This window comes from Lithobates pipiens, unplaced genomic scaffold, assembly GCF_037356315.1.
Source record: "Lithobates pipiens isolate NorthernLeopardFrog02 unplaced genomic scaffold, aLitPip1_a1.2 Scaffold_30, whole genome shotgun sequence".
Lineage (NCBI taxonomy): Eukaryota > Metazoa > Chordata > Amphibia > Anura > Ranidae > Lithobates > Lithobates pipiens.
In genome coordinates, this window is record NW_027507791.1 from 8,618,276 (window position 1) to 8,640,110 (window position 21,835).

Below are 21,835 nucleotides of genomic sequence, written 5' to 3' on the forward strand. Positions count from 1 at the left end.
TGGTGACTTGGGGGTCCCCAAGGAATTCCGTCAATTTGCAGGGATTTCCTCTTACTTCCTGTTTTGGCTATGGGACAGGAAGTGAACTCTCAGAAAGGGAACAGATGGCAAAAAAAAAAAAAAATATCAAAAACAAAAATCACTGACAGTGATTATATTCCTCTATTTAAAATGAAATAAAATAAAAATGACCTATAGTTCTGCTTTAGACCCCTTTCACACTGGGGCTGGCCAAGCATTAGCAGTAAAGCGCTGCTCGTTTTAGCGGCTCATTACCGCTGTTTCAGTGGCACTTTTAATTCCCGCTAGCTGCAGAAGGAGGGGTTAAAAGCACCCGTTTTGCAGAGCTTTGGAAGCGCTGGCTGTTCATTTCAACGGGCAGGGCGTTTTGGGAGTGCTGTATACAGACAGCCACAAAATCGCCACAAAAGGTGCTGCTTGCAGGACTTTTCCTAATGTCTCACAAGCGCACTGCCGCAGCGTGAAAAGTCACACTGAAATGAATGGGAGGCGGCTTTCAGGTGCTATTTCTAGAGCGAAAACCGCCTCAGTGTAAAAGGGGTCTTAAAACCTATCTCTAACTTGAGATCATTTGAAATTGTTAATTCTTGCCAAGCTGGCCCACATGAACCAATTGAGTTAGCTCTGTATAAACTGTATTTAGCATTAGCTACAAACAGTATACAGTGATGAGTCTCAGCAGGGGCGTGGGGACTTCCCAACTGCTGCCAGAACAAAATGGAGTCGTGCCGAGCACTGCTCAGCCATTCACGGAAAGCCTTGAATTTTATCAATGAATACAAGGGGCTTGTATCTTGATAAATCTCTACCTCAGCTATTCAGAGGAATTCTTGTATTTACAAATAAAATACAAAGCTTCCAGTGAATGGCTGAGCAGTGATCTGTCCTACACGATGATAAGTCTTTGTACCAATGCCAGAATATCACAATGTTTACTGTGCATAGCTGATGCTACATACAGTTTATACAAAGAGCTGACAGCAGCTACAACAAATACTAAAAATAAATAGTTTATTTCGGCCAGCTTGGCCAGGACAAAACTATTTCAAGTGATAGCAAAGCAGGAGTTAGGCTTTAACCACTTAAGGTCCACCCTATAACAATTTTACTGCTACTGCTCTGAAATAATTTCAGAACTTTTCCCACTTTTAAATGTGACCTATAATACTGTACAACAAACTGAAATGTTTTAGGTGGAGGGACGCAAAACTAAAAAAAACTAACATAATATGGTTGCACAAGTGTGCACACCCTTAAACTAATATTTTATTGAAGCACCTTTTGATTTCATTACAGCACTCAGTCTTTTTGGGTACAAGTCTATCAGCATGGCACACCTTGACTTGGCAACATTTGTCCACTCTTTGCAAAAACACTCCAAATCTGTCAGATTGTAAGGGCATCTCTTGTGCACAGCCCTCTTCAGATCACCCACAGATTTTCAATGGGATTCAGGTCTGGCCAATTGCAAAACTTTAATCTTCTTCTGCCGAAGCCATTACTTTGTTGATTTGGATGTATGCCTTGGTCCGTTGTCATGCTGAAAGATGAAGTTCCTCTTCATGTTCAGCTTTCTAGTAGAAGCCTGAAGGTTTTGTGCCAACATTGACTGGTATTTGGAACCGTTAAGAATTCCCTCTACCGTGACTAAGGCCCCTGTTCCAGCTGAAGAAAAACAGCCCCAAAGCATGATGCTGCCACCACCATGCTTCACACTGGGTATGGTGTTCTTTTGGCGACATGCACGGTTTTTGCGCCAAATATATCTTTTGGAATTATGGCCAAAAAAGTTCAACCTTGGTTTCATTAGACCAGAAAACATTTTCCCACCTGCTTTTGGGAGACTTCAGATGCGTTTTTGCAAACTTTAGTCGGGCTTGGAAGTTTTTCTTCATAAGAAGAAGCTTCCATCTTGCCACTCTACCCCATAGTCCAGACATATGAAGAATACGGGAGATTGTCACATGTACCACACAGCCAGATATTCCTGCAGCTCCTTTAATGTTACTGTAGGCCTCTTGGCAGCCTTCCCCCCCCCCCCCAGTTTTCATCTTTTCTTTTCATCAATTTTGGAGGGACGTCCAGTTCTTGGTAATGTCATCATTGTGCCATATTTTCTCCACTTGATGAGGACTGTCTTCACTGTGTTCCATGGTATATCTAATGCCTTGGAAATACTTTTGTACCCTTCTCCTGACTGATACCTTTTAACAAGGAGATCCCTCTGATGCTTTGGAAGCTCTCTGCGGACCATGGCTTTTGCTGAAGGAGGAGACTAAGAAAATGTCAGGAAAGACCTACTAGAACAGCTGAACTTTATTTGGGGTTAAGCAGAGGAACTTTAAATGATGGAAGGTGTGTGCTGACTCCTACTCAACACAAGTTTGAAGGTGATTGCATAATTCTGAGCACAGCTAAATCCCCAGTTATAAAAAGGGTGTTGCACACTTATGCAACCACTTATTTTAGTTTTTAATTTTTACTTAACACCCACCAAAAAAGATTTCAGTTTGTTTTTCGATTCACTTGTAAAGTTTATAGGTCACATTAAAAAGGTGGAAAAAGTTCTGAGAGGTTTTATCCATGTCTTATTTTTTTTTTACAGAACAGAAACCTGACATTTTAACAGGGGTGTATAGACTTTATATCCACTGTATTTGGCTGTTCGCCTGGAGTTCAACTTCATCAATCATTGTAAAGAATGACCCCTGCAGTGAGCAGGATGGACAAACAGGGGTCTCAGGGCCCTTTTCTTGAAATCAAAGGGGAAATTTATAAATACAACTCTTACCCGCAGGCCATGACTTAAACCTCCAAGACATGACAATTCTTTTTTCCGGCTCCTAAACAAAAAAACAAACAATATTATAATATACACAGGGACAGGTCAGCATTGTAGAAACACACTGGGGAAGACCCCAGAATACGAACCAAACTTAAATAAATCACCCGATGAGTACCCAGAGCCTCTTCCCCCGTACCAGGGCCTCTGCACCCACCCAGTGCCTCCTCCCCCCAGATCAGGGACTGCTCCCTACCATTAGATTTGTAGCCACCACAGTCCTCCACCATGGCCTCTGTAGCTAGCTACATACCATTGCCTCAGGAACACAGATGGGCTCTATGTATGCAGACTCCCTAATAGCACACATTGCAACACTATACTGATCCCAATCTTTATTACAAATGTACAGACCCTTCCCTTCACTACAATGTATAGACCAGTGATGGTGAACTTTGGCACCCCAGATGTTTTGGAACTACATTTCCCATGATGCTCATGCACTCTAGTGTACTTGAGCATCATGGGAAACCTAGTTCCAAAACATCTGGGGTGCTAAGGTTTGACATCACTGGTATAGACTGTCTGCCTGCCCACCCGCCGACCCCCCCCCCCCCCCCCCCTTACTACAATGTACAGCAACCCCCATCCCCTTCCCCTCTTTACTACATCACCACATCAAAAACACTCACCAGCTCCGTGAACTCTCCGCTGACATTTCCTCCCAGTAATTTAAATTTTCCGCCCTTTTCAGCTGTGAGTGTCGCTGGCGAGTGTGTGAAGCCCTGAACCAACTGAAGAGAGATAATAAAAAGACATCAGTACAATACTGCCGCTTTTTGGACAAAAATCAAATCACAATACTGCCCCCTTATGGCCACAAACAAACATTATCTCTGTGGGAAGTATGAAAGCTGATCTTCAGGTTTTCCCTTTAATTCGTTTGGGCCAAGCTGCAACTATTTTCTATATCAGTGTTCTCCAAACTGCAGCCTTTTGCTTGCCTTTATCTGGCCCTTGGGGCACTATCGCTCCCACCGACACCAACGATGGGGCACTAAGACAATTATATTAAAAAATGGCATGATGTCAACTCAAAAGAATCAAAGATAGAACTATGCTGTTAATCAAAAGTATTGTTACAACAACAAAAGAAAATATGCATACACACACTCAAATAACGTGTGCTGTGTATTATGAAACAAATTCACCAAAAGTGCCTTGTGCAATGAACTATTCATTATACTGCATTATGTCTATAATAATTCAATAATTGTCCATGCCGTTCATAAAACTACATCTTAAAAGGTTGGGGATTCATGCCTGTGTAAATATATATATATTTTTTTTAGATCCCCCATATACATAATCCTATACCCAAATATCCAAATTTGCTACAGCAGGGAAAAAAATATTCCTCCCTGTCGTGAACAGTATATTTCATAGCATTTTTTAGAAATTATCCATTTCTGATACATTGGAAGGCGCACAATTTCTTATATGAAAGTTTATATAGCACGCCCAGGTGGTGTAGAAAGGTGTTCCTTTGCTACAGCTTGGCCCAAACAAACTAGTTAAAAATAAAACCTGGAGAGCAGCTTGAAGCAGCATTAATTTTGGCAGCAAATTTTGATTTCATTTTAGTCTTCTGCAATTGTTTTAGTCATATTTAGTAGACTAAATCTCCAGTACATTTGTTGACTAAAATGTCCTATGTTTTAGTCGACTAAAATCTCCAGTACGTTTTAAACTAAAAAAAAAAAAAAAATATCTCAGTCTAAAATCGAATGGGTGTAATTGTAATGTATTAGTTAACATTACTCTACAATTTCCAAACTCATCATATACAGCTGGAGTGAAAATGTAACGTTATTTATGGTATTGAGGAACGAACATGCACTACAGGCCAGTGTTAATTTTGAAGTCAAATTTCAATTTAGTTTTAGTCTTAATCATTTTAATTGTACTTTAGTCGACTAAAATAGTATAAAAAATGTTTTAGTCAACAAAATTAACATTGGCTTGAAGCTGTCCAGAAATCCTGAAATACATGTAAAAAAATTTTTTTTTGTGTAGCAAAAATCTGTACGCTGTCATTGTGCAACAATACACTGTTTGCTACAGTACATTGCAGTGACATTTGTTTTAAATAACAACCCAATGCACCACAGTCAACAAGTGGTGCAGCGCTTTGGAAAATAAAAGGTGCGTATACAGTTTTTCATGCACTGAAGCCCAGTTACCAAATGGAGGATCTAGTATATGCAACAACCAGCCTGCAGTTTTAATATAGGAGCCCAGGTACTAAGAGATGGGGGATATGAAACAGCCAGTCTGCAAATTTAAAGCAGAATACCACCCAAATGTGTATGTGTGTGTGTGTGTGTGTGTGTGAGTGTGAGTGAGACAAGTATACAGCTCCTACTTCTGCTCGGGCCGCCTAGTGAAGTTCTCCTCTCCCCCTCCCTGAAATCTTCTGGGACATGTCACAGGTCCCAGAAGATTGCCGGGCCATTGAGGAGGTCAGCATGACTCGCGCAGGGTGTACTAGACTATGAAGTCACAAGATGTCACAGCTGGGTGCCCACACTTATGATGCCGGTGTAGAGAAGGGGGAGGGGGAGAAAAAGTGAGGGTTCGGGCGGCCGTATGGCTGGACCGTGGGACAGGTGAGTGTGTGTTTATTAAAAAGGGGGAGGCCCTAGGGATTCCCTCTCACTTCCCGTTTGGCTATGGGACAAAAAGTGAAGGGAAATCACTGCAATGGGACACAGATGGAGGAAAAAATAAACAAAATCTGACAGGGGTTGTAACTCTCGCCTACTCTATCCAAAATGGGATAAAAAAATAAAAATAAAGGGTTTTGCCTGAAGTTCTACTTTAATTAAAGGACCCATATATGAAGGAGGGGCCCCAGATATATGCAACTCCCACCGTGTGATCACTTTCCGTTTACATATGAGTGCAAGCCTATTTGCCGTTTTGTATGAATCTTGTTTTCAAGCACTCCTTCTGCACCTCAAAAATATTTAGAAAACACTGAACATTACAAAAAAGCTTAACCACTTCAGCCCCACAAGGATTTATCCCCTTAATGACCAGGCCATTTTTTGCTATACGGCACTGTGTCGCTTTTGCGGCAGACAGATCAGACACTTGACACTTTTAGGACCAGTGACATTTATACAGCGATCAGTGCTATAAAAATGCACTGATTACTGTATAACTGACAGGAAAGCGGTTAACACTAGGGGGCCATCAAGGGGTTAAATGTTCCTTAGGATGGTGCTTCCAACTGTGGGGAGGAGGGAACTGACAGAGTACAGAGAGATCACCATTCCTGATCACTAGGAACAAGCACACGGTACTCCCCTGAAAGAACGAGGATCTGCTAGGTTTACTTGACAGATCCCCGTACTGCCTTTCTGCGGAGCAATCGCGGGTGGCTGGTGGACATCGCGGCCACACACATCGGCTATGGCGCCGTGCACGCCCACTGTAGCCATTACACGAAGCGCCGCCCTGATATGGCAATTCGCTTAATAGAGCCGCCCTGCCACAGTATAACTTCTGGTCGGCAAGTGGTTAAAGTGATTAAAAAGCTTTGTTTGTTATAAAAAATAAATAAAAATAAAAAAAATTCAGCTATACTTACCTCCTCTGTGCAAGGGTATTGCACAGAGTGGCCCCGATCTTTCTTTTCTGGGGTCCACCGTGGCGTTCCTGGCTCCTCCTCTTCTTGAGAGCCCCCACGGAGAGCCGCATTCCATAGGGGCACATGCGGGCACGCTCCAGACAGGGGCGGACTGACCATTCGGTCACTGACCGAGGGCCCCGGAGTCAGGGGGGCCCCATGCTCAGTCTGCCCTTGGATGTGCCCACAGCTTATTATGAAGGATTGGGGAAGTTTATGCACCGTGGAGGTAGTGAGCGATATCATCCCTGCCTGCAGTTAGTGAGGCTATATGAAAGGACTGGGGTGCTGGCCAATTACAGAGCGATCATGAAGCAATGAGAATGACAGAAGTAACAGGCGCTCCGGCCACCTCTCCTCCTGGGGAATTCAGCAGAGGGGCGGGGTCACAGTGTACATCCATGCCGCGGGGGAAAGTCAGTGAGAGGTGGAGGCTGCAGAGTTAGGACACAGAGGAATCATCATGTCGGGGACAGTCAGCTGACCTGCCTTGTGTGCAGCAGCAGGTCAGTGTGTAGTCACAGCATGTCTCTGATCACCAGCCAGGCTCACTATGTGTTCCTTCTTCCCCAGTGCCCATCTACCAGGTGCTATTCCCTGGTACACTGATAGCTGTACACTGAGTGCCCCTCAGTGTACAGATATATCAGTATTGTATATAAGGAATAGCTCTCAGTATACAGATATCAATGTATAGATATCAGTTATATATAGAGAATAGCACTTAGTGATATTTCCTTACATGTTACACTGACATCTATACACTGAGTGCTTTCCCTAAGGCTGCTTTCACACTGGGGCTGTGCGGGCGTCGGCGGTAAAGCACCGCTATTTTTAGCGGCGCTTTACCGTCGTTTTAGCGGCGGTCTGCGGGCGGTATTGCCGTGCTGTCCCATTGATTTCAATGGGTAGGAGCGGTTTAGGAGCGGTGAATACACCGCTCCTTCACCGCTCCAAAGATGTGGCTAGCAGGACTTTTTTCGCTGTCCTGCTAGCGCACCGCTCCAGTGTGAAAGCCCTCCGGCTTTCACACTGGAGTGAAAGGGGCCGGTTTTTTTCAGGCGCTATACAGGCGCTATAACGCCTGAATACCGCCCCAGTGTGAAAGCAGCTTAACACTGATATCTGTATACTGAGAGCTATTTCTTATATACAACACTGACATATCTGTACACTTCAGCGGAAAGAACGATCAGTGAGAAGAATGTTCCTTACATTGGTGGTCAGTAAGAAGAATGTCCCTTACATTGGTGGTCATCAGAAAGAATGTTCCTTACATTGGTGGTCAGTGAGAATAATGCTCCTTACATTGGTGGTCAGTGAGAATAATGCTCCTTACATTGGTGGTCAGTGAGAATAATGATCCTTACATTGGTGGTCAGTGAGAATAATGCTCCTTACATTGGTGGTCAGTGAGAATAATGCTCCTTACATTGGTGGTCAGTGAGAATAATGCTCCTTACATTGGTGGTCAGTGAGAATAATGCTCCTTACATTGGTGGTCAGTGGGAAGAATGCTCCTTACATTGGTGATCAGTGGGAAGAATGCTCCTTACATTGGTGATCAGTGAGAATAATGTTCCTTGCATTGGAGATCAGTGAGAAGAATGTTCCTTACACTGGTGGTCAGCAGAAAGAATGTTCCTTGCATTGGAGATCAGTGAGAAGAATGTTCCTTACATTGGTGGTCAGTGAGAAGAATGTGCCTTACATTGGTGATCAGTGAAAATGATATAAAGTAAATAAAAATTATAAAAATGTAAAGCACACCCATGACCCCCGCACACGCTCTATATGAAAAGCTTTATGTCGGATGAGCACATGTATGTAAATATGTGTCTATAGACAAAAAAAGATGGACTCAGGAGCATGCCCGCAAGACAAGAATCAGGGCCACTCTGTGCAAAACAAACTGCACAGTGGAGGTAAATATATGTATGTTTGTTATTTTTTTTTTTTTTAAAAAGAGTCTTTACAAACACAAACTTATGTAGTGTGGGCAGTGCAATATGATTGTGGGGATTTGTGTGGGTGTGGCTTGAGTGTGGGTGGGAACACATGGGCGGGGACAGGGGGGCCCCAGGATCTCCTATTGCCCGGGGGCCCCATGAGTTGTCAGTCCGCCCCTGGCTCCAGAGTCCTTCTGCTGCATCCATTGACACAGACAGCAGGATTCGGCCCACCCCCCAGCTCCCGTGTCACTGGATTTGATTGACAGCAGCCAATGGCTCCTGCGCTACCTATCCAATGAGGACCCGAGACAGCGGCTGGAGCAGCTGTGCTCATCCCCATCACTGAAAGGACTGAGTTCAGGTAAGAAAAAGAATGCATGAAGGTGAAAAACCTGAACACTTTACAACCCCTTTAAAGCCACTAAACCCAGGAGCCTGCATTCACTATATCTGGTCTCCCACAGTACACAGAACATGGAAATGCAATTATTTTAGTAAATCTAAACTGCTAAACCTTTTCACATCAGCAGTATCTTGTGACTTCTATCAGTATCTGGCTAAAGCGTGTAGGAGGAGTTTTTATTCTCCTCTGTCCTATGGGGCTGCAGGACCCCTGTCTGGACAGTGCTGATTGGTCCTGTGCACTCTCCCAAGGAAAAAAAAAAAAAAAAACACACAACAACTCTGAAAAGTCACACCAAACTGAGCATGTGCAGAGTGGCCGCAATGGCTCTGTTCTATCAGGAGGAGAAGGATTGGGGACAGTGGAAGAAGGAGAGGATCAGAGAAGACAGGCTCAAAGCAGCCTTTATACACAACTCCACAGTGAGTATAACAAGCATGCTTTACTCCATATATAGACTGATTTTACTGTTGTGGGTTTAGCAACACTTTAAAAAGGCAAGAAATATAAAGATTTGCCAATCAGTCAAGTCACCAGCCTAAAGACGATCCCCCCCGCCCCCAGGTCAGAATATCGCTGCCCCTACTAGACCTTACCTCCTGGGTAGTGAGCACCCTGTACAGCTCCTCCGGCGAGGTCAGGAAGGTCTCCTTCATGGAAATTTTACACGTGGGAATTTTCACTCCTGTGTTCTGACACGTTGTTGATTTGGCGTTCTGTGTCTGCGGAGAACAAATCATCACTTTCTGTAAATATATCAAGTGGGAGAAAGGAGCCTCAACACGTCACATACTACAGTAGAAAAATAAATTACCTCTGGCAGAGGCGCTGTCTGCTTGATATTGTCGACAGTCGCGTGTGTGACTCCATTGGTGACTGGCAGGATCATTCCTTGTGTGAACTCTGGAATAGAAGATGGGAAACGGGATGAGAATCCAAATTGAAAACCTCCAGAGAGCCGACATTCAGCAACAGACAAGTGCCTGGGAATCTCAACCCGCCGTCACCCCAAAATCTGGAGCACCAAACTGCATGGTGGCACTGGAATCATCAGAATGTTTGGGGAGGGAAGTCTGCAGAAGATCTTTGGAGGAGGGGACCAAAAAAATATAAATTATATATGTGTGTGTGTGTGTGAGATGGGTGGATATGTGCTGCTCCCTTTGTTTTATAGAGATTTTGTTCCCAGTAGAGGTGGCTCTATGGAACATGGAACAAAGTGTTCTACACCTTTCCTCGAGGGCAACATACGGGCCAGAAGGATTATATAATTAAAAAGGGCTCTCACCTGTCTTCAGAGTAGAGATGTAATTGGCGACAGCATCCCGAATCCTCTGCACGCCATCCTTCCTCATCAGACTGAGCAGGTTGGTGTCCGGTTCATCTTTAGCAAGAGAAACTCTGATCTACGGGAGGGGAGAGACATCAGCAGACATAACTGACCTATGTTGCGTCCATGCCGAGACAAATGGGTTCACCTTTATCCCCCCCACCCAAAATGCATATATGAATTTTCTTTACCATGGGGGGAGGAAACCCTGTGTAAGCTGTCAGTTACTATAGTTTAAGTTTACACAGTGCTCAAGTCTCTCTCCCCACCAACATGTGACAGGACAGGACCAATCATAAGCAACACAATTTCCCACTGTCTGGAAGTACTAGAGGGGTGTGTATAAACTATAGTTCTATAATGGATATAGACTGAAAGTGCACACTCTCAGGTGTAATTTGAGGGTATGTACATCCAAATCAGAGGGAGGGTTTAGGAATTACAGCCAGGGCCCCCCCCCCCCACCCCACCCAAGGGACCAAAAGTAATTGGACAATTGACTTAAAAGCGGTTTCATGGCCATTTGTGGGCTGCTACTTCATCAATTAAGCAGGTAAAAAAGGTCTGGAGTTGATTCTAAAGCCGTGTACACACGGCCGGACTTTACGTCGGACTGAACTCCGCCGAAACTGACTTGTCTACACACAATCACACCAAAGTCTGACGGATTCGACCATGATGACATACAACAGGACTAGAATAAGGAAGCTCATAGCCAGTAGCTGCCCTATCGTTGGTTATATCCGTCGGACTAGCATACAGACGAACAGATTTTTCGACCGCATTTGAAACATGTTCTAAAAATCGAAAGGCCGTCTGATTTTGACAGCAAAGGTCCGATGAAGCCCACACACACGATCGAATTGTCTGACTGATTCGTTCCATCGGACCTTTGTTGTCGAAAAGTCCAACTGTGTGTACACAGCATTAATCCTCGTACACAAGGTACGATTGTTGGCAGGGCATGGTCTGTTGGCAGACTGTTGTCCTAAAAATGTTACTGTTATTGTACCGATCATTGTCAAAGTCTACAGTCAAAAGAAGACTTCACAAGAGCAAATACAGAGAGTTCACCACAAGGTGCAAACTATTCATAAGCCTAATGAAAAAGAAAAGCCAGATTAGACTTTGCCAGAAAGTATCTAAATAAGCCAGACCAGTTCTGTAAAATCATTGTTTGGATGGATGGAATTTACAATAATGTGTACCAGAATGACGGGAAGAAAAAAAGCTTGTAGAGGGCTTGGAACAGCTCATGAGCCAAAGCACACAACGGCCTCTGTAAAACATGGTAGAACGTGCAGCGTGTGATGGCATGAGCATGCATGGCTTCCAGTGGCACTGGGTCATTGGCGTTTATTGATGATGTGACAGGTGACAGAAGCAGCCGGATGGATTCTGCAGTGTTTAGAGATATACTGTCAGCCCAGATTCAGCAAAGTTGATTGGATGGCCCTCCGCAGTACAGATGGATAATAATACAAAACACACTGCAAAAGCAACCCAGGAGCTTTTGAAGGGAAAGAAGTGGAATATTCTGCAATGGCCAATCACCTGATCTCAAACCAATTGAGCATTTCACTTGCTGCAGGCAAAACCAGACTTTGGTAATGTCCATGGGTTCCAGACTTCAGGCAGTCATTGACAGTAAAGGATTCAACAAAATATTACAAATTAACATTTATGATTATATTCATTTGTCCAATTACTTTTGAGCCCCTGAAAATGGGGGGGGGGACGCAGCATGTATAAATAAGGTTTCAGTTCCTAAAACATGTACTTGATATTTATGTTCCACTCTTTGGAATTAAAGCTGAAAGTCTGCACTTCAAATTCATTTTACTCTGGTGGCATACAGAGCCAAAAAAGTGTGCCCGTGCCCAAATTTTTATAAAATATATATATATAATATATATATATATATATATATATACACACACACACACACACACACACACACACATATACATATATACATACACACAAAACACTCTAATAGTATATATTTTTATTACACACATATACTCTAATAATAGTATATATTTTTTATTACATACATACACACACAGATACATATACAGTGTGGTACCCAACCGGGTTGACTATCACAGGATCCTCAACCAGGCAAGTTGAGGGGGCTCCAGTGGCTTTGCTTAATGAGGAACAACCTGGCTTTTCACTCTTCATGGTTCTGAAAAATCAATTTTGGAACCTGGAGCCCAGAGATCCGGGTGGGATGAAGTCTAGTTCTGGGTCTAGATTTTCAGAATTGCCGACACACAAATTGGTCTGGTGTGTGTTGGTCTTTCTGTAGACACCTGACAATGGTTCTGGGCTCCACCCTCCCGAGGAGTCCAGGCGTGCAAGGGGGAAGCCAAAGGCCCAAGCCTGAGGGTCAGAGCAGGGAAGGGCTGCCATCTAGAGCAGTGGTCGTCAACCCCTGGGCTGCGGCCCACTTCCGGGCCATGGCCTTTCTGCAGCCAGGCCGCGAGTGCAGGCGGGTGGCATGAGAGAGCCTGGCGGCCGGCATGAGACAGCTGGGCGGCCGGCATGTGAGCGCTGGGTGGAAGAGATAAGCGAGCGGGCAGGCGACATCTCTCTCTGCCCCCCCACATCGCTGCTCTTCAGCCCCGTCAACCTCAATGTCGAAAGTGCGGCGGGGAGCAGAGAGAGGACATCTCTCACCACTCTAATGCCCTCACTCTGTGCCGCTCTGTACTAGATGGACCAGTGCTGCCACCAATGTAGTGGCAGGCAGTGTGGCAGGTGACATGGCAAGTGACGTTCCGCATCTTGTGGCAGGCAACATGGCAGGCGATTTGGCAAGTGACATGCCGCACACTCAGGGCTCCCACCAATTCTGCATTATGAGTTGAACCATTTTATTTATTACTACAATGTAACAATAGAAATAATGCGCTGACAAACTGGCCACGAAAAAGTGCTTACCCCCTCAGCGTGCCCCTGGAGCCCCTTAACCTACCTGGTAGAGAATCCTATGTTAACATCACCCTGGTGGGGTACCACACTGTATAAAATATTATATATGCACACACACACACACACACACACACACACACACACACACACACACACCTATCGCTCTAGAATGTGGAGGACACAGGTCCAGCCCCATCACTATTGAGGAAGTGGCATTGTACAAAATTCACCGAGAAGAGAAATCAAAGGGGAGCCTCTGTTGAGGAATATCTCAATCTGTGTGAGATCATAAATGATACACAGAACCCTCACCTCCACCTCGCTGGGGTCATTCTCGTCCGACAGGTTCGGGATTTCCACATGTCCTTTATATTTCACTCCAGACTGTGACTGTCCTACAAGCAGAATAACCGCGTCATCTACTATCCACATCCCATGACCACAACAGCCCCACCTGTCACATGACCATAGATCACCCCCCCTCCAATCATACAGTATAAAATGGCCCCTTATAGTGCACACAAATATGGGAGCGCACTCACCTTGCCAGTTGAGTTTGACGTCCCACTCATAGAAGAAGATGAGTTTCCCTTTGCGGTTATTGATGGAGGCCTCACCATCCAGCTTACTGATCTCGGTCACCTCACATGTGCCCTCCTCGCCTGTCACAGACACAGCCATAAACAGCTCCTTTAATTTATCATTAGACCAGGCTGTGGCGTCCCTTTCCGTCCTGCGGAAGAAATACGGGGGTCAGTCAGTGAGCTGAATGAGCCATCATGATGTCATACAGGTACTATGACAGGAGAGAAAGCAAGGAGGTCAGTGATCAGACTGTTGCCTGGTCTTATGGGTACTATGAAAGGACAGGACAAGGGGGTCTGTAAGTGACCACACCATACAGGCTCTATGATAGGACAAAAGACAAGAGCAAAACATGTAATAACCTAATAAAACCTCCCGATTGGCTGCTGCTTGAGGGATGGGGTTTCTCAGTGTACATTATGTGTGTATAGGAAAAGGGGGGGGGGGATATTTAGTATTTCCTTTATTATTGTCACTGAAGGTCTGACATGCTCCATATTTAGTATTTCCTTTATTATTGTCACTGAAGGTCTGACATGCTCCATATTTAGTATTTCCTTTATTATTGTCACTGAAGGTCTGACATGCTCCATCTTTAGGCTGAACTCCAGACATACAGCTAAACACACAGATAAAATGCATACAAGGGGCTGTTTTACCTGCCACTAATGATTTGCATTTCTATCCATCCAGTCCTGAGATGTACACAGCTCTGTCACCCCACCCTGTGACGGGACAGTAAAAAAGCAAAAGCAGCAGACACAGACTGACAAGTTCGCCTGTCACTCTGCTCTCTCCTATCAGCATGCTCCTTGTGCTGCTTCTCACTCTGCAAGTCTGAGATCTGCTGTACAAGTCACATTCAGGTACTTTACACTGCTCGCCCTGATAAAATAAAAATGTCATGTTGTATGACTGCTGAGCTGCAATTATTTATTAATTTTATATGTAGCAAGGTCCCACCCCCCCTCCCCCCCTCGGTCTATTGAGAACCTCCAGGGCCAGAGATAGCCGACATGGGTTGTGAGGCATAGTGGGTGCAAACTAGTTAAAAAGTTATTGGGCGCCAGACACTTCTTGAATACAAAAGAATTTAGAGCGAAATGGATTTCACTCTAACAATAGGCCAAGGTAGCTATACCCGGCATACAAATTTAAGAGCAACCCTGCCTAAACAACAGGGTGCTGCATACATATGTCCAGAGTCCATCTATGCCTATACCCAACCCCCGAACCATGTGGGGACACCTGTACATCTGTTTCTGCATGTGTTCATGTCATACAACCCTAAAAAGGAGAAAACAGAAGCCACCATCATCTCCATATCTTCCAGCAAATGCCAACTCACTGGCTGTCATGTTGATCCTCCAGCTTCAATCCTCTGATTTAGTGACCTGGAATAGGTGCACAGATTGGGACATTTCTGATCTATACATTTGTCCCGGGTTAGTGAATCAACACATGGAAGTTACTGGCAGAAAGTTGTCAGTAATAGGTCTCTTATTAAAGGTTTACAATTTCCTAACCTAATCCGAGTGACACCCCCAAAACCAACATATCACTGGTGCCAGTGCCGGGAACCCCAGGATACTGATTGTGTAAATACAAGACATCGGCACGGACAGGTCCACAATGGCATCAGCTGAACAGGACAGATGATGGCGGCAAAATGTCCCCCACATCACAGGTCATGTGTCAGGGAGGTGAAGACACTGATGTGTGGATGATGGAGGACGAGGGCTTTCCTCACATGGCAGCTGTGCAGTGCAATGTATAGAGAATGAGGGTGGTGAATGCAACGTACAGTGAGGGGGAAAAGTATTTGATCCCCTGCTGATTTTGTAAGCTTGCCCTCTGACAAAGAAACAACCAGTCTATCATTTTAATGGTAGGTTTATTTTAACAGAGAGAGACAGATCAACAACAATATCCAGAAAAACACATTTCTGGCTCCCAGGTGTCTTCTATACAGGTAATGAGCTAAGCTTAGGATCACTCTCTTAAAAGGGAGTGCTCCTAATCTCAGCTTGTTATCTGCATAAAAGACACCTGTCCACAGAAGCAATCAGATTCCAATCTCTCCACCATGGCCAAGACCAAAGACCTGTCCAAGGAGGTCAGGGACAAGATGGTAGACCTACACTAGGCTGGAATAGGCTACAACACCATCACCAAGCAGCTTGGTGAGAGGGTGACACCAGTTGGTGGGAATTATTCACAAATGGAAGAAACACAAAATAACTGTAAATATCCCTCAGTCTCAGGCACCATGGAAGATCTCACCTTGTGGAGTTTCAATGATCATGAGAACGGTGAGGAATCAGCCCAGAACTACACGGGAGAATCTTGTCAAAACAATTGGTAACACACTACGTCATGAAGGACTGAAATCATGCAGCCCCCGCAGGGTCCCCCTGCTCACAGCCTGTCTGAAGTTTGCTAATGAACATCTGAATGATTCAGAGGAGAACTGGGTGAAAGTGTTGTGGTCAAATGAGACCAAAAACAAGCTCTTTGGCATCAACTCACCTCGCTGTGTTCGGAGGAGAACTGCTGTCTATGACCCCAAGAACACCATCCCCCACCGTCAAACATGGATGTGGAAACAATATGCTTTGGGGGGGGGGCATTATCTGCTAAGGGGAGAGGACTTCACTGCATCAAAGGGATGATAGACGGGGCCATGTACCATCAAATCTTGGGCAAGAACCTCCTTCCCTCAGCCAGAACACTGAAGATAGGTATTCCAGCATGACAATGACCCAAAACACGTGGCCAAGGCAAAGGAGTGGCTCAAGAAGAATCACATTAAGGTCCTGGAGTGGCCTAGCCAGTCTCCAGAACTTAATCCCATAGAATATATGTGGAGGGAGCTGAAGGTTCGAGTTACTAAATGCCAGCCTCAAAACCCTAATGACTTAGAGAGGATCTGCAAAGAAGAGTGGGAAAAAAATCCCTCCTGAGATGTGTGCAAACCTGGTGGCCAACTACAAGAAACATCGGACCTCTGTGATGGCCAACAACGGTTTGGCCACCAAGTACTAAGTCATGTTTTACGAAGGGGTCAAATACTTATTTCACTCACACTTAAAATTCAAATCGATTCATAAAACTTTTTTGAAATGCATTTTTATGGATATTTTTGTTGTTATTCTGTCTCTCGCTGTTAAAATAAACCTACCATTAAAATTATAGACTGATCATTTCTTTGTCAGAGGGCAAATGTACAAAATCAGCAGGGGTTCAAATACTTTTTTCCTGACAGGCTCCATGGCAGCATACATGTGGGTTAGCCCCGCCTCCATAATTACCCAATAGGACCTCTACTCCCATAAATCTTTGCTCCAAGCTGCTATCCGTGTTCCTTTTTTGTCCTCCTCCATAGGACAGGTGTTTCCTATCTGAAGAGATCTTCACTACGATCAAGTCGGCCGACTATCAAGCTTTTGTTCCTCCGAGAGGCCCTGTCTGTTAAGCATGGGTATGGAGTGTATGGCAGAGTAGCGCTGAAGGCTTGGTTTGTCCGAAGATAAAGTGCGCACGGCTTATTACCTGCTATGTAAGGTGGCCATTATCTGCCCGGTGGATCGGTGGTGTGTGCTTGAACCTGTTCGGCCAGACGATCGTTGGTGGAGTGGTGAGCTGTAAAAATTCCGTTTTTAATGGCAGCAGTGTTTATGTGTTTTTCTTTTTTCTATCTGTGTCTTTTCATATGCCAGCTGGTTCTTGTGCATAGGCGCTTCCGCGTTCCAGCAGCCTTTCTCCCCCTGTTTCCGGGTCCAGCGCTGCGTTCTGCGCATGCGCGGACCCAAATCCAAAGCGAGGCTTGGTTCCCGCGCATGCGCGCGGGCATCTCGCGTCTGACGCCGCTGATGACGTCATGGGCGCCATATTTAAAACACAGTGAGAGATGTCAGAATTTGGGAATGATTGCAGGAAATTCAGCGACTTCCCGGGGCCATTCTCTGGTTGGTGTAAGGTAGGTTATGATCTGCTCTGATGTATTATTGCTCCTGTGTTTTTGTATGGCTGCTTATGAGGGTCTATTGTTGTTACAGTCAGCGTTCTTAGTCATGGATGCCTCACTGCCTACTAGTGACCTGCCCGCTTGTAACAGGTATGTGCATGGCTGGATTGCTGTGTATATGTGGAGTATTCCTTAGCATTTGATACCAGCCTGGTCTGTATCTCTCTCTCTTTCTTGTATATTTCCTTATAGCCCTTCTAGGTCTGAACCGCATTACAGTGCACATAGTCGCAGTGGATCGTCAAAATCGCACCACCGCAAATCATCGTCAAAGTCTGGTTACCGCAGGTCTTCCAGATCTGGACAACGCAGTGGTCACTCGCACTCAAGCAGAGGACCAGATAATTCATGTTGGGGCTGTAAGATGCCCATTTCATCAGACAAATCGCTCTGTGATCATTGCTTCTCTAAAGTCGCAGATGAAAGAGATGGTGCGGATCAACGCTTGGAATCTATGGTGAGAAGAGTGGTAAAGGAATCCCTGCAGCAGAGGGAAGCTCATCACGCTATGGAATCCCCCTCAGACCCATTATGTCCTTCAGGAGGTGAAGGGCTCTTACAAGAGACTGGGGAATCTTCTCAACCAAGCCACCACTCCAGAGGATCCAGGAGTAGGATTTGATTATGCTTTAGTACCTGCTTTTGTCAAGGCAGTGAAAGAAGCTTTAAAATGGGAAGAACCCACTTCTTCCCCCCTCCCCAAACAAAGAAAGTTTTTCAAACAACTCAAAAAGGAACGGCAACATTTTCCTTTCCTATCTGAATTGGGAGAAATCATTACTGAAGAGTGGAGCAAGATTGATAGGAAGAGCTCCATGCAATCAAAGGTGTCTAAATTGTACCCCTTTAAGGAGGATGATGTGAAGCACCTTGAATCAGCTCCTCTGGTAGACGCAGCACTTATGCGTTTAGTTAAATACGTGACTCTCCCTTTGGAAGACACGGTATCTTTCAAAGATCCGTTAGAGAGAAGAATTGACTCAGATCTGAAAAGAATTTATCTAACTTCAGGGATGGCTTGTAAACAAACTTTGGCTTTAGCCGCAGTCTCAAAGGCTATTGAAACATGGGCCGACAATGTTGAAGAGTTCTTGAGAGGTATCTCAGTGAATACGGCTAAAGACTCTCCTATTCAGGAGATCAGAATGGCATCAGCTTTTTTGGGGGAGGCATCTATTGACATTACCCGCCTTCTGTCTCGGGCTATGTTGGCAGCAGTCTCGGCACGCCGTGCTTTGTGGCTCCGTCCCTGGTTGGCGGATCCAACATCTAAGCAGGCATGGTGTCGTATACCATTTGAGGGTACCTCCTTGTTTGGTAATAAACTAGATAGCGCCATATCCCGGGCCACGGGTGGGAGGTCTGGGTTCCTCCCTCAAGACAGACGTCTTCAAAACCAAAAACGTATTTTCTCAAGAAGGCAGACCTCGGATCGCGCTAGAGAAGCGCGCAGTTATAGGCCCGGCAGGGAGTTCTCTAGATCTTGGAGGTCCAGACAATCCTCCCTTAAGAAAACCTCAAAGGGGGCTTCCGCAGGTAATCAAGATTATTGGACCGTCAAGACGGTTTCCTCGGGTCACAAGTGGACTTTCATCAACACTCCGAGGTTAAGGTTCATTCCCACAACAATTCCAGGCTCAGAGGAAAAGAAACAGGTCCTATTGACCTACGTAAGTTGTTTGCTGGATCAAGGTGCAGCCGTGCCCGTGCCAGAAGACGAACATGGCGAAGGCATGTATTCTCCTCTGTTTATGGTTCAGAAAAGAAATGGCGCATGGAGGCCGGTGATAGATTTGACCCACCTCAATTCCTTCATTCGCAAGGAAAAGTTCAAGATGGAGTCTCTTCTTACAATCCAACAGTCAGTGCAGCTAGGGGATTGGTTAATCTCAACCGATTTGAAGGACGCATACTTTCATGTGCCAGTAGCAAGGGATTTCCAGCAATTTCTCAGTTTCGCAGTTGGCGATCAACACCTCCAGTTTACCTGTCTCCCATTCGGGTTGATGACATCTCCTCGGGTCTTCTCCAAGGTACTCCTAGCGATAGTAGCTCTTTTACGAGTCAAAAGGAGTTCGTCTCCATCATTATCTGGACGATTTGCTCCTATTTTCTCAGGACAGAGATCAAATTCTGGAACACAAGAGTTTAGTCATCTCCACTCTGCAGACGTTTGGTCGGCTCCTGAACCTAGAGAAGAGCCATCTGGTTCCAACTCAAGTGATCGTGTTTCTAGGGGCTCAGTTCGACACATTAAAAGGCTCTATCTCCCTGCCGGAGGAAAAAATCAGTGTGATCCGGGACAGGATTCACAAGGCTTGGGAATCATCTCATCTTTCGGCTCTACAATGCTTGAAAGTGATCGGCACAATGACGGCCACCATCCCTATGGTGAAGTGGGCCCAGTGGCACACTCGTCCCTTCCAGAAAGGGTTTCTGCAACAGTGGGACTCGTCCAATCAAACACAGCGCATACGCCTTACACCAGCGATGAGGATGTCTCTCCTCTGGTGGCTTCAAGGGAAGAATCTACGCAACCATCATTCGATAGTCCCCATTTCCTGGATAATAGTAACCACAGATGCCAGCAACAAAGGTTGGGGCGCCCATTGCCTAACGGAAGTAGCTCAAGGAAGGTGGTCGTTCCCGTCGCGGTATGTGGTCTCCAACATCCTGGAGTTGAGAGCAGCCTTTCGAGCACTCATAGCATTTCGCCATCTGGTGGCAGGGTCGTCAGTAGAACCGATAATGAACTGGGCTCAGAAGAATGTGGTCAACATTTCTGCTGTATACATCCCAGGAGTCCAGAATGTTCAAGCAGATTTTCTGTCAAGGGTCAAAATAGACAACAACGAGTGGTCCCTTCACAGGGATGTCTTCGAGTGGCTTCTGACTCTGGGAGTATCTCCAGAGGTCGATCTGTTCGCTTCGCCGTACAATCGCAAGATGCACAGATACTACTTGAGGTTCAGGGATCCTCAGGCGTTCGGGATAGATGCTCTCACGGATTGTTGGAAGTTCCAGAGAGCCTATGCCTTCCCTCCAGTTCCTGTAATCCTACAGTTCCTTCGGAGGCTCAGAGGGGAGAAGGTGGAAATCATTGCGATAATACCATTCTGGCCCAACAGGCCTTGGTTTCCTCTGCTGTTGCTCCTCAGCTATCAGGACCCAGTTCCCCTGCCTCTCAGGCCAGATCTACTGTCTCAAGGCACGCTGTTACACCCGTGCCCATCCTGTCTACACCTCAGGGCATGGTTCTTGAGAGGGGAAGGCTAGAAGCTCTAGGTTGCCCAGAAGAAGCGATTCCAACCCTTCTTAGTGCCAGACGGAAGAGTACCAATAAAGTGTACGAACGTATATGGGCCAGGTTTATGGGCCACATGTCTTCTAGGTCAAATTCATATAATTCTCCAGCAGTTCAAGATATCTTGTCTTTCCTTCAGTCAGGGTTAGACTTGTCTCTGGCAGTTAGCTCTCTTAGAGTACAAGTTTCTGCCATTTCAGCCTTTACAGGAGTTTCGTGGGCGAATCACACCTTAATTCAACAATTCTTTAAAGGAGCCATCAGGCTTAGGCCTCAAAAGAGGCCCAGGTTTCCCAAATGGGACCTTCCGTTAGTATTGGACTTTCTTTCTGATCTTTGGAAAGGTTTGGATGCTCCCCTGTCTTTAGGAGATCTCACTATCAAGACGGTGTTTCTGGTGGCAATAACTTCAGCCAAAAGAGTGTCGGAAATTAGGAATCTTGGGTCAAGTTGAACCATTTCTAACTTTCTTTCCGGACAGAGTGGTCCTGATCCCTATGCTTGGATCAATTCCAAAAGTCACATCAGTATTTCACGAAAATCAGGAGATCGTGCTACCTACGTTTAGAATGTCAGACAACCAAGAGATTCATCCCCTGGATGTTGGTCGCACCTTGAAACAATATCTGGACGCTACAGCCTCGTTCAGACGAACAGACTTTCTTTTTGTCCTTCTTCATGGCAAAAATAAAGGGATGGGAGCATCAGTAAGATCAATCTCATCTTGGGTGGTCCAAACGATTAAAAGGGCATACAAGGCAAAGGGCATGGTTCCTCCTGAGGCAGTGACGGCTCAT

General features: G+C 45.3%; 1 protein-coding gene across 1 annotated transcript in view; it reads right to left on the reverse strand.

Annotated features, from left to right (window-relative positions):
• The window catches only part of AHSA1 (activator of HSP90 ATPase activity 1), a 30,538-nt gene that overhangs the window by 1,030 nt on the left and 7,673 nt on the right, over positions 1-21,835 (reverse strand). The window contains exons 2-8 of the mRNA XM_077463600.1: positions 13,665-13,855; positions 13,435-13,517; positions 10,141-10,258; positions 9,667-9,755; positions 9,449-9,574; positions 3,496-3,597; positions 2,813-2,864 (exon numbers count right to left, since the gene is read on the reverse strand). Coding sequence (XP_077319726.1) covers positions 2,813-2,864; positions 3,496-3,597; positions 9,449-9,574; positions 9,667-9,755; positions 10,141-10,258; positions 13,435-13,517; positions 13,665-13,855 — 761 coding nt within the window. The remainder of the gene's footprint in view (positions 1-2,812; positions 2,865-3,495; positions 3,598-9,448; positions 9,575-9,666; positions 9,756-10,140; positions 10,259-13,434; positions 13,518-13,664; positions 13,856-21,835) is intronic.